This window comes from Barbus barbus (assembly GCF_936440315.1).
Source record: "Barbus barbus genome assembly, chromosome: 21".
Lineage (NCBI taxonomy): Eukaryota > Metazoa > Chordata > Actinopteri > Cypriniformes > Cyprinidae > Barbus > Barbus barbus.
In genome coordinates, this window is record NC_136749.1 from 26,038,610 (window position 1) to 26,049,393 (window position 10,784).

At 36.7% G+C, this 10,784-nt stretch overlaps 1 protein-coding gene across 1 annotated transcript; it reads right to left on the reverse strand.

The window, feature by feature from the left end:
* Positions 1–8,099: 8,099 nt before the first annotated feature.
* LOC306887569 (sulfotransferase 2B1-like) lies at positions 8,100–10,478 on the reverse strand (the record flags this gene model as incomplete). The annotated part of the gene is made up of 6 exons (XM_079445401.1): positions 8,100–8,215; positions 8,309–8,486; positions 8,553–8,647; positions 8,934–9,060; positions 9,704–9,919; positions 10,347–10,478. 6 exons carry the CDS (start codon positions 10,476–10,478, stop codon positions 8,100–8,102), a joined length of 864 nt encoding a protein of 287 aa, XP_079301527.1.
* Positions 10,479–10,784: the final 306 nt, after the last annotated feature.

Genomic DNA, 10,784 nt, shown 5'->3' on the forward strand with positions numbered 1-10,784 from the left:
ATAAACACACGCTAGTAAGAAACGCACACGTAAACACGCTCAGGTTTTTGTCTGAGACAGCTGCGCTGGGCTTGAACAGATGCTTCAGGAAGAGCAGGCAGACGCCAGACGAATTCTTGCGATATCTACACACACAGCCTAAAATTACATTCGCAGTGGGTAGATGTCATAAATGGAATGATAGTCATTATTTAATTTTATTGGGTTGGCAAAATCCTTAACTTGAAACCAAATTTGTAATTTATCGAGCTGTCAGGATACATCCAGCAAGCTGTTCTATCTTAGTAGATATTTTTCAACTGATTGAACTTACAAATTTCTTGTAGTGGACAATCATATCTTAAATATAAACCCATGGATTTCTATTGAAAAATATAGCTCAGAAATGTAATTTTCAGAAAAGGGGGAAAAAAATGAAATTAATAAATTAACATTTGTCAGAATGATTAGGTTTCTATTGGAAACTATAGCTCAGAAATTTTAGCTTTTTGACTTTATTTATAAAGAAAAGATAAAAGAAATGAACGCATATTTATCAGAATGATTGTGGTTCTAAAAATCACCTATGGGTTCTATTGAAAACTATAGCTCAGAAATATAATTTCCAAAAATGTTAAATAAATAAATGTATATTTATCAGAATGATTAGGTTTCTACTTTCTAGGTTTTGAGAGAACATAGCTCAGAAAAGTTTAGTTCTCAATCGTTATGCCCCCAAGGCCCCCCTGTAAGGAAATATTCCAGGGTGAGACTTTTTGACCTAAGAAAAGCATGAAAGTGATTCAAAACAGCTTTTGCCATTGTAGTAAATTCACAGTCATAGCAAACATATTAGAGTTGAAAACCTATCTAAAATCTAAGGAGGTGAATGGGGTTCATGTTATAGTTCTACATAGCACAGGTGACAGGTACTATATAGCACTTAAAGTGGTTCCCCTATGATTACAAGCCAATGAACCACCATTTAGCACCATATTTTTAGAGTGTGCAATTACCATGATTATGCAAAAAATTATATTCCAATTTATATTTTTTGATCTTTGAGCACTTTAAACTTCAGAACCAAAGCAAATTATTTTTGTGATATAAAACTTCAAAGAACAGTAAAAAAAAAAAAAAAAAGAATCTGTCAGAATTCTGGCATCATTAACTGAAAAAGAGCAACATGGACATTCTTCAAAACATCTCTTTTGCATTCTATGGGAGATAAAAGTTTACAAAGACATGAGGGTTTTGTACATTATAACAACATGTTCCTTTCTGAGGTGCACTAGCTTTTAAAACTATGCACTGATGAGATTAACAGTAGTCTAAACATTCAAACATATGTATAGTGCATTACTCCGTTTGTTTAAATTTAATAGAAACTTCCGTCACTTGGCACTGAAGCCCATCTAAACTTCACTAAAGGATATCTATAAAGAATACACTTTGTAGCTCAAAATAGAGAAGGCAGCTATATATAATTTCCTAGTATGTGTCATTTGTGTATTAGAGGAAGGAAGATGTCCTCTCTTACTACAGTGTATTTATGATGTACAGCGGACAGTCAAGGACAAAATATCTGGCTTGAAACTGGGAGCGCAAAGGTCACTCTAAACTTCACTATGATTAGAAATAGTGTATAATATTTCCCAATATCACTATAAATTAAACAAACACAAAAAGGAAAGGATATTTTGAATTTTACGGCTTTTAGGTTATTGCACTTTATCAACACAGCATTTGTAAGACTAGAGAAGCTAATGTTTTTAGAATAAAGCATTTGTTCCTCTGACGTCAGTGTCACTGCAGCTGCTCGTCTCTGCCATGCCATGTTTGAGCATTAGTGCGTAGTCAAAACATCTGATTGAATGTAAAGACTCGTCTTATCACTCAGGTGAAGATAATCATTCAGACAATAGCAGGAAGACCACAGGATTTCAGCACTAGTAAATAAAACCACACAAATAAATAAACAGCTAACAATAAGATGTAGCGCTGGTTGTGTTGATGTTAAAAATTGTTCAGTGTCCGTATTATTAATGGAATGCCAGCAGAAATTTGATAGGAAAGGCAGCTTGAATAGTTTCTAAGGGGGCACGTCTCCTGTAATTTTGGGATGTCTATAAAAATATAAAAAAAATAAATACATAAAACTGTTTTTTACCTATAGTGTCTTACTATTTTCTTAATAACTCAGTCTTGATGTCCTCGTGAAATTTCACATGGCATAAAATATCAATAAAATATATTTTTCAAAAAAAATTCAATTCTATTTGTTTCTTATACAACAAAAATCATATTTAAACTATCGTTTGGAGACATATTTATTTCAGGTTTAATTTATTATATGAGAATTTGATTAAAAATTGGACAAACATTTGCACACAAGTTGACTGTGAAAAAAATACATAAAATAAATAAAATACCTAAAAAATGTGTGTAGGTCTGTTTAGCCTAAAAAGTTTTGGTTTAACTTAATTTTTATGCATGCATAGATGTAATAATTTCTCTCTAAAAAGACTCCAGAAATGTATGTAATGACTTTTAAGAGCTTCTGATTAGCCAGTTGTCATAATTAGGTTATTTGGGAGTACACTATGTAAGTGAGTAAATCCAGAAAACAAATATTTTAAGTAATTGTTTCCCCCAGCTTCAAGTATCTACAAAAATATGTACAAGTATAAAAATCCCATTGCAAATTTGTGGACTGCAAAAAGTGCATATGGATGATTGTTGTATACAATATCAAATGTAGATTTACTGTGTCTAGTATTTCAGCTTCATTCATCGCACCCAAAGAAAAACTGCAGTGCTTTACAATTATAAGACAGGAAGAGCTAAGTAAACTTATCAGTGCATCTAAACCAACAACGTGTTTATTAGATCCTGTACCCACGAAACTAATGAAAGAGCTGTTACCTGTAGCACAAGAACCACTTCTCAATATTAACTCATCGTTATCATCTGAGATGACCGAACACCTGAGAAAAGATAATGCCAACCCCTCAGACCTCGGAGGATGCCAATGCTCAGACAACATACAGAATTACCAAATTTTGCCATAAGTTAAATATATTAAGGTTCTGCAATATATAAATATATTGTGGAAACTTAATTTCCTGTAGAGCTGCTTTGCAACGATTTGTATCGTAAAAAGCGCTATACAAATAAACTTGAACTTGAACTTGATGAAAACTGATGATTCAATTAATAATCAGAGTGAAATAAAGTTTCCAAATTATGGAATCAGCTAATGGAATTAGAGGCTTTAATTTAACACAGGAGGTCATCAAGAAATTTGCATGGTTGTGAAAAACTGAGTTTGAATGCCTTTAACCTAAGTTAATGTAAACCTTTTGCCTCGGTTAATTGTTTACTAACGAGTCACTGGATGATAACAGAATATTTACACAACTTTACAAACATGACCTTTACTGCTGTCTTTAACAGACTGCTGTCATTGAGTGGACTGGCTATTGGTCATGAGGTCTGTGATGGTCTGCAATGCTTTAACCCTTCAGTAGCCAGCCTGAATTCAATGCATGATGATACATCAGGACCCCCTGATTCCTTAATCGTCAGACATAACACTCAGACTATATGCTTCGTCTGCTGAAGGTTTTGCACAAATCATGAGGCCTAAATCTTATAGTGCCTTTGAATCAAATTAAGTTTAAAGTCTGAAGTTATTAAACTTTTACCCTGCATGCAGCTGGCAAATACAAACCCATTTGCTTGTCTTTGCAAGTGGTATATCAATAAACCTGTGACCTCTGTGCTGCTACTATGGACTTGCACTAGCCTGTATTTAAAAGAAAAAGAAGGCCCAATTAAATACCCACAATGCAATGTTTCTTCAGAGGCCACCCACACGTCCAGGCAAAGAGATCTCAGAATAGCAAAGAAAAATAAACTTAATTGGCCCGATCAGGAAACTACAGCACTACAACACATGCTGACCCAGATAACAACACACACAAACTAGCCTAAAATAACCCTCGGTCAATTTGTTTATTGCAACAGAGGATGAAAAATATTCCTGATGTGCTAGATGCATATAACTCACACTGAATTCAAAGGTCATCATCCATCTTCCATCAGATTCACCATCCGTACCCTGGAAATACTTCAGGATTTCATACACGACCCTTTCCTCATCTGAATATACACAACATCCACATTGGCTGCTCGTTCATGCAGACTTGAGCTCTACAACATTAGGAAAATTGTGAGTGAGTGAGCATCTTTAAGTTTTAAATTAATTTGTTTGGTCAACCTAGAGTCAAAGTGCTTTTGAAGCTATCAAGCAGTTGCTTTGCAGTTCTCCAATGTTGACTGCTCCTAATTTCTCCCTTCCTTTTAAATTAGAGGCGGATGCCAGCGCAGTTGGAGCAGGTGCTGTATTGTTGCAAGAGGATAAGGAAGGTACTGATCATCCGATCTGCTTCTTCTCCCAGAAGTTTGATAAACATCAGTGTAATTATTCCACTATTGAGAAGGAAGCTTTGGCATTTTGAGGTGTATGTTGGGTGCACCTCATACCCAGTAGTGTACATTGACCACAATCTTCTCACCTTCTTGTGTCGAATGTATAATCAGAATCAAAGCCTGATGCGATGGGCTCTACTGGTTCAAAATTACCATATTGAAATCCGACACAAGGAGGAAGTAAATAACGCCGTTGCTGACACTCTTTCTAGAGCATGGATGAGGGTAAATATTGTTCTGTGCACAAACATTATTAACATGTATAATGTTTGATTTTAAGGGGTGGGTGTGTTACGTGTTAATTAATAAAATAAAAAGAAGAAAAGTTTTAGAAAGACATGAATTGGACCAGACAGAAGAACAAACATTCGTCCTGTAGACAAATATCAATTGCATTTACATATAAAAAAAAAAAAGCTTTAAAAAATAAAATAAAATAAAAGGATAATGTATAAATAATGTATTTCTCGTAATTATAATGTCCACACATTCACTTGTGTTATTAAACCATTTTGATGACTTTTCTATTATTAAAAAATGTAGGAAATCATAAAGAAAGCATAATAGATGAGAACAGACAAGACTGACTGGTTATGTAAATGTTTTGAAGATGACTGATGTTTTCTGCGCTTTTCAAGTAAATCTTCAGTCAGCAGATTAGGAAGGATGACAACAGAATGACAGAATAAAAGGAAACAAATTGTATGATTGATTTAAATGAGCACTGCCGTTTATGTCAGAAAGCCCTCCCTTTCTTTATCTCTGCGTCCCTGGAGTGTTGACACTAGTCCAAATACAAGCTGACCCTTTGTTCTTGAGAGAGTTGAGAGAGACGCTGTCATCCACACCCATGGACACCCACCATGCCATGCTGGGTCTTCCAGGGACATCAGAGAGGAGACACTTTGATATCCGTCTATTCTAGTATGTCCATCCTGTCCTGATCTAAGCTGATCTTTTATCTGTGTCCGTCTGCATGGAGATGCACATGCACACTGCGGCTGCAAGTTTGTCAGCTGTCCAGGGCAGACAATACGTGAGGATATATGGTTCCTCTGTCCAATCACGAAGCAACAATGTCAGCGTGCCTGACATCACAGCCCCAGCCTATACGCATGAAAAATGCCATCAACATGCCTAGACGATACCCACGCTCACACGTGTGTCCCGCCCAAAGTGCCCCAATTACAGGAAATCACAGGAAGTTCATTAGCGTTATCGGTAAAGAGGGAGGTGCCGAACCCCAGCACAGTCACGTACGGCAGAGGCCCTGGGGTGAAATGCCCTCAGAGGAGAAGACGTACGCTTTACCGGTTTAACATACACTGGTCAGCACGTACACAACAGTGCAAGTGCAAACGTGAGCGCTTTCACATATGTCAATGCCAGTTTACTTGAAGCCAATCTGGCAACCAATCACAGTGCAGCCAGCTTCATAATTTGAATAATCTGGAAGTGAATGACATGAGCGTGTTTGTTTACAATGAAGTCCTTTCTTTGAAAATGAATGTATTTAGGCACAAAGCATCTTCATCTCTGATGATGGCGATTTAAAATAAAGCAATAGGCCACATTGTGCATTTGAGTGATAACTGTGGCAAAAACCCAACCTTGAGTAGACAATTGATTTATATCAAAAACATCTAAACAACCTATCATTCACACTAAAACATCTTAAAAAATATATATATATTTTATATTTTCACAGTAAAATCAAACAATTGTCATGAAAAACAGGGGCATCATTACTATTGGACAAAATCCAGAAATAATTAATGTGATTATCAGCCTTATGTCACCATATGTCATGTATATAGTAATGAAAAGAAAATGGCTGAAAATAATTGCTTTAAAATCTCATATATAATGAGGCCTTTCTACTGACTCTGAAGTGTCTTGATCTCCTGTGTGAACATGCCATTGTCCTGTTGCAAAACTGCAATGTCCGTAATGAAAGAGGGCCACAGTGCTACAGTGTGATGAGACAAGGAGAACAGAGGACTCAAAGGCAGAGGATTAGATGCAAACAGTAGGTTTATTCTCCAAAGGTGAACAAAACAAATAAAACTAACAAAAACAGCGTGCAAGTTTCTGGGGTAACCCAGCTATGGTAGGCAGTGAGATGCAGACCCAACAAGCTGCTCACTGCCCAAGACCCAGTGCCCAATGCCAACCACCTGAGAGTGGAGCGAGGCAGAGAGCGGCAGTCCTTCTCTTTCTACACGTCCTGGGGTACAGACAAATAGACGTGAGTGTAACACCAGAGCACAACACGAGCACAGAACACAAAACAATCTACTCACAACAAGGACTAGTCAGAAGAGAAATATAAAGGAAAGGGTAATAAGTGACAGGTGGAGTAGAAGCAGCTCGTGACACGCGCAGCCCCACCGCCAGATCAGTGCTGATTGCACCCGTCACAAGCTGCCGAAAAAGACATGACAACACAGACAGCAGAGGGAGCCAGGGGGGCACCCTGGCCCGTGACATACAGGAAGAACAGCTGACCGTCCTTGCAGTGGCAAACCACAATTAACCATGTGACCCCCAGATGTGCTTGAGAACTTGCTGACACCTTGCTGGAAGAGTGGAGAAACATCTCACAGCAAGAACTAGCAAATCGTGCATTCAATGAGAATGAGATGAACTGCAATGCTCAAAGCAGCTGATGCACACAAGAGATTCTTTTGGGACACTTTACTCCATTTCTGTTTGTTAAATGTGTCAAACATGTTCAGTCTATGTCTCAAGGTAATTCAAATATTAACACGTTCATAAATTTGCTCGAAATAAAAGCAGTTGGATGTGAGGGGATATTTCTTTTTTGAGTTCATATAAATGTGTGTTTGTGTGTGTGTCTCCAAACAGCTGAACCAACATCAGTGCTTTTGGACAGACTGAACTTGGTTTTCTTAGCCCATAAAAATATTATAAATCCGACATACGCTTTTTATAGCTAATATATCACACATTTTGGGGCTTAATTTCCCCAAATCTGTTCTGAATCTGATGAAGAAACAAACTGCTCTACTACATCTTTGGCCTTAAGGTGAGTAAATGCAAATGTTCATTTTTGGATAAATGATTTCTTTAAGGAATGACAAGAATCCTCACACAGAAATACACCAGTAAGTCGAAAGGATAATTGTGCTGCTTTTGTTTTATATGCATTAAGCTTCATATTACCATAAATAGTTCATATACATGGTTTTTGTATGTAGGTATACTGATATTATTTCTTATGCTTAATTCAAAACCATGAGATGCTGGGTTACCCTGATTAGATAAATGATATTTCACTGTGAAAAGCAGTCCATAAATATGACTATACATAAATCTCATTACTTTGTGGTCATATTCCTGTTTCAAGAGTTTGCAACATCTCTCAGCAACACGATACAGATGTTAGATTTTACGCCTTCACTGTTAAGTTGCAAAAACCCAAAAGTGGACTAACTGTCATACACTTTAACGCCTTATCATCTTGAGCAATTCCAACATAGCTTCAGGTCAACAAGAGAGCATTGCTGCAATAAACTTGAATAAACATAGTGAATTAAACGATCACGTTCCATCTATGACTGTTTATTTTGATGTGCACCGAGATGTCATTACAAGAGATTCCCTCATTCCTCATCCCACGGGAATCTGATGTTGCTTCCATTCATTTCCTCTTGAATTACAGCTGTGAACTTGGCATCAAGTTCAGGGCTGAAGTGATTCTTCCAGTCTCCAGCGATACCTTTAAACAATCAGAGAGGTTTCATTCAAGAACAAAAAATATCATCATAATGTTTAAAAACTGCTCTCAGCTGATGCTTTAAAACCTGGGTACCTTTTCTGAGGAAGGGTGACTTCTTGCTGTCCATAATGTTTTCTGGCACCAGAGAGTAGTTTGACATTGTTGTTTTCATATTTTTGAAAGTGCCATGATTGACCACGTGATCCAGAGCCTCTGCGCTGAGCTCCCGGCCAAGAAATTTTAAAATCCGGCTCAGGACTTCACGGAGGTCCTACAATTGCAAAAACCTTCATTCATTCTCTCTGATTTCTGAATGAGCGGTATCTCTACACTTTACCTGAAGCATTTCTTCGTAGGTGATGTACAGAATTCTGTCAGTGAGCTCAGGGTTTCGCCAGCTTTTCACATGGTCGGTCCACTTTCCCAACACAACTGTGTAAGCAATTACAACTTGATCATTTTAGTATTTATATTTACACTCTCCATCTACACATATCATGTTTGATGCATGTTTATTGTCAAATACAGAAATTAATCTGGGTGTTTTTGGGCATGATGCAAAGTGGACCTTAATATGGCAGCAACATCAATATAAAAAAAATACACCAACATTCAATAAGTAGTTACATTTAGTATTTTTACTAGTCACATCAATACGGAATACTTAAACATGGGTCATCCACGCAGAATTGATTTTAAACACATATTTGAATCTCACTTTTTCCTGACATAAATTTGTCAACGAATTCTTCAAATGTTCCAGGGTCTTCAAGGAAGTTGGCCATTTGATGAAAGTGGAAAGATGAGACTAAAACATCTTTAGGATTCCGAGCGACATAGATTACCTGAAGATGAAAAACACAATATAACAATGACACTTTGTTTTGCTTTACTGAAAAACATTAATAAATAAATAAAAAATAGTCTGGACATGCATCTAGATATGAGAGAACAGTGAAAAAAACACGCACACACGCACACACACATATATATATATATATATATATATATATATATATATGCATGTATGTATATATATATTAGTGCTGGGCAATGATTCATCATGATTAATTGCATCCAAAATAAAAGTTTTTGTTCACTGTCTATATTTATTATTATTTATTTATTATGCATATATAATAAAGACACACACATACAGTTGCGAGTTATAAAGTCAGAATTGACAAAGTCGCAATTCTGAGAAAAAAGTCAGAATTGTGAGTTTATATCACACAATTATGACTTTATAACTCGCAATTGCGAATTTATATCATGCAATTCTGAGAAAAAAAAGACCGAATTGTGAGATAAAAAAGTCGCAATTACCTCTTTTTAATTTTTTTTATTCAGTGGCCGGAAACGGGTGTCCATACTATAGGCTACAGATTAGTGAAGGCAGAAAATCTTTCTTTCCCAGTGTTGTCAAAAGTAAAACATTAACTATACAGACTGTATATATAAATATGATTGTTCTGCTGCTTTTTGTACCTTGGCCTTGGACTTGAAAAGGGAGGAAGGCATCAAATTATAAGGCATGTGGGAGACAATGGCTCGTGGTGAGGGGAGCTTATCTAGGACCACTGGAGCTCGTATTTCCTCCAGCCATGGAACCCTGTCCCAGTTAGGGATGGTTTCCACAGACGTCAGGTCTCCTCCATTCAGGAGCGGAGGAAGAATTTCCTGCATCCATGTGGTACCTGAAAAACACAGGCAGAGACCAATGAAGGATGGACTGATCACCTTCATGCATAAAATAACACAGATTTTTAATTTGCAATATGTAGAATAATGAACACATCATTATGCAGAAAGCATTAGCCAGTGAAGTTCAATATTATAATGTCAATGCATAGAGTAATTAGTTGATGGATATTCTATACAACAGAATAGAGTGATTTGCAGTGTGAGGAAAATTAAAATGCAGACACTTGGACTGCATTCCTGACAGATAAGTCAAATAATAGCTTCACATTTTACAAACTGTACAATTTATATGTGCATAAGCATACAAAATGTTGCATCTTTTGCAAATATTACAGCAATATGAGGAAAATGTAATGCAATAAGTCTGAGTTGTTGAATGCATGAGGAGAAATAAACAGTATGCATCGAAAACAAAGAATGATCTTACCAGATAGGTAACAGCAAAGACATCATCATCTTTGACTTGGAAATTCTGGAGATAGTTGAGACTTTCCTCTGAATGAGATACCTTAGGTAGCAGGAGACCACGGTAAACCAGATTCAAATCACTGTCTGCCATTCTCTGCTGACTACCCGGACTTTGAAAAACAAGGAAGTTTTGTTCTCCGTGTTCTGTGTGAATTCACTTATGTTTGGAGAGGATGAGAGGAGGAGAGGACGAGAGAAAGAGAGAGTGACCTTTGACATTGAGAGCATTCATTAACCCAGCAGGGAGCTGTATATCTGCTGCTGGCATTCACAGGAGTTTGGAGGAAAGGTTACTTGAAAGGGGATTTTATGTGCAAAAAACTAAACAAAACAAAACAAAAAACCTGAAAAGTGAAAGGATAGTTGCAAAGTCATCTATAATATATATATATATATA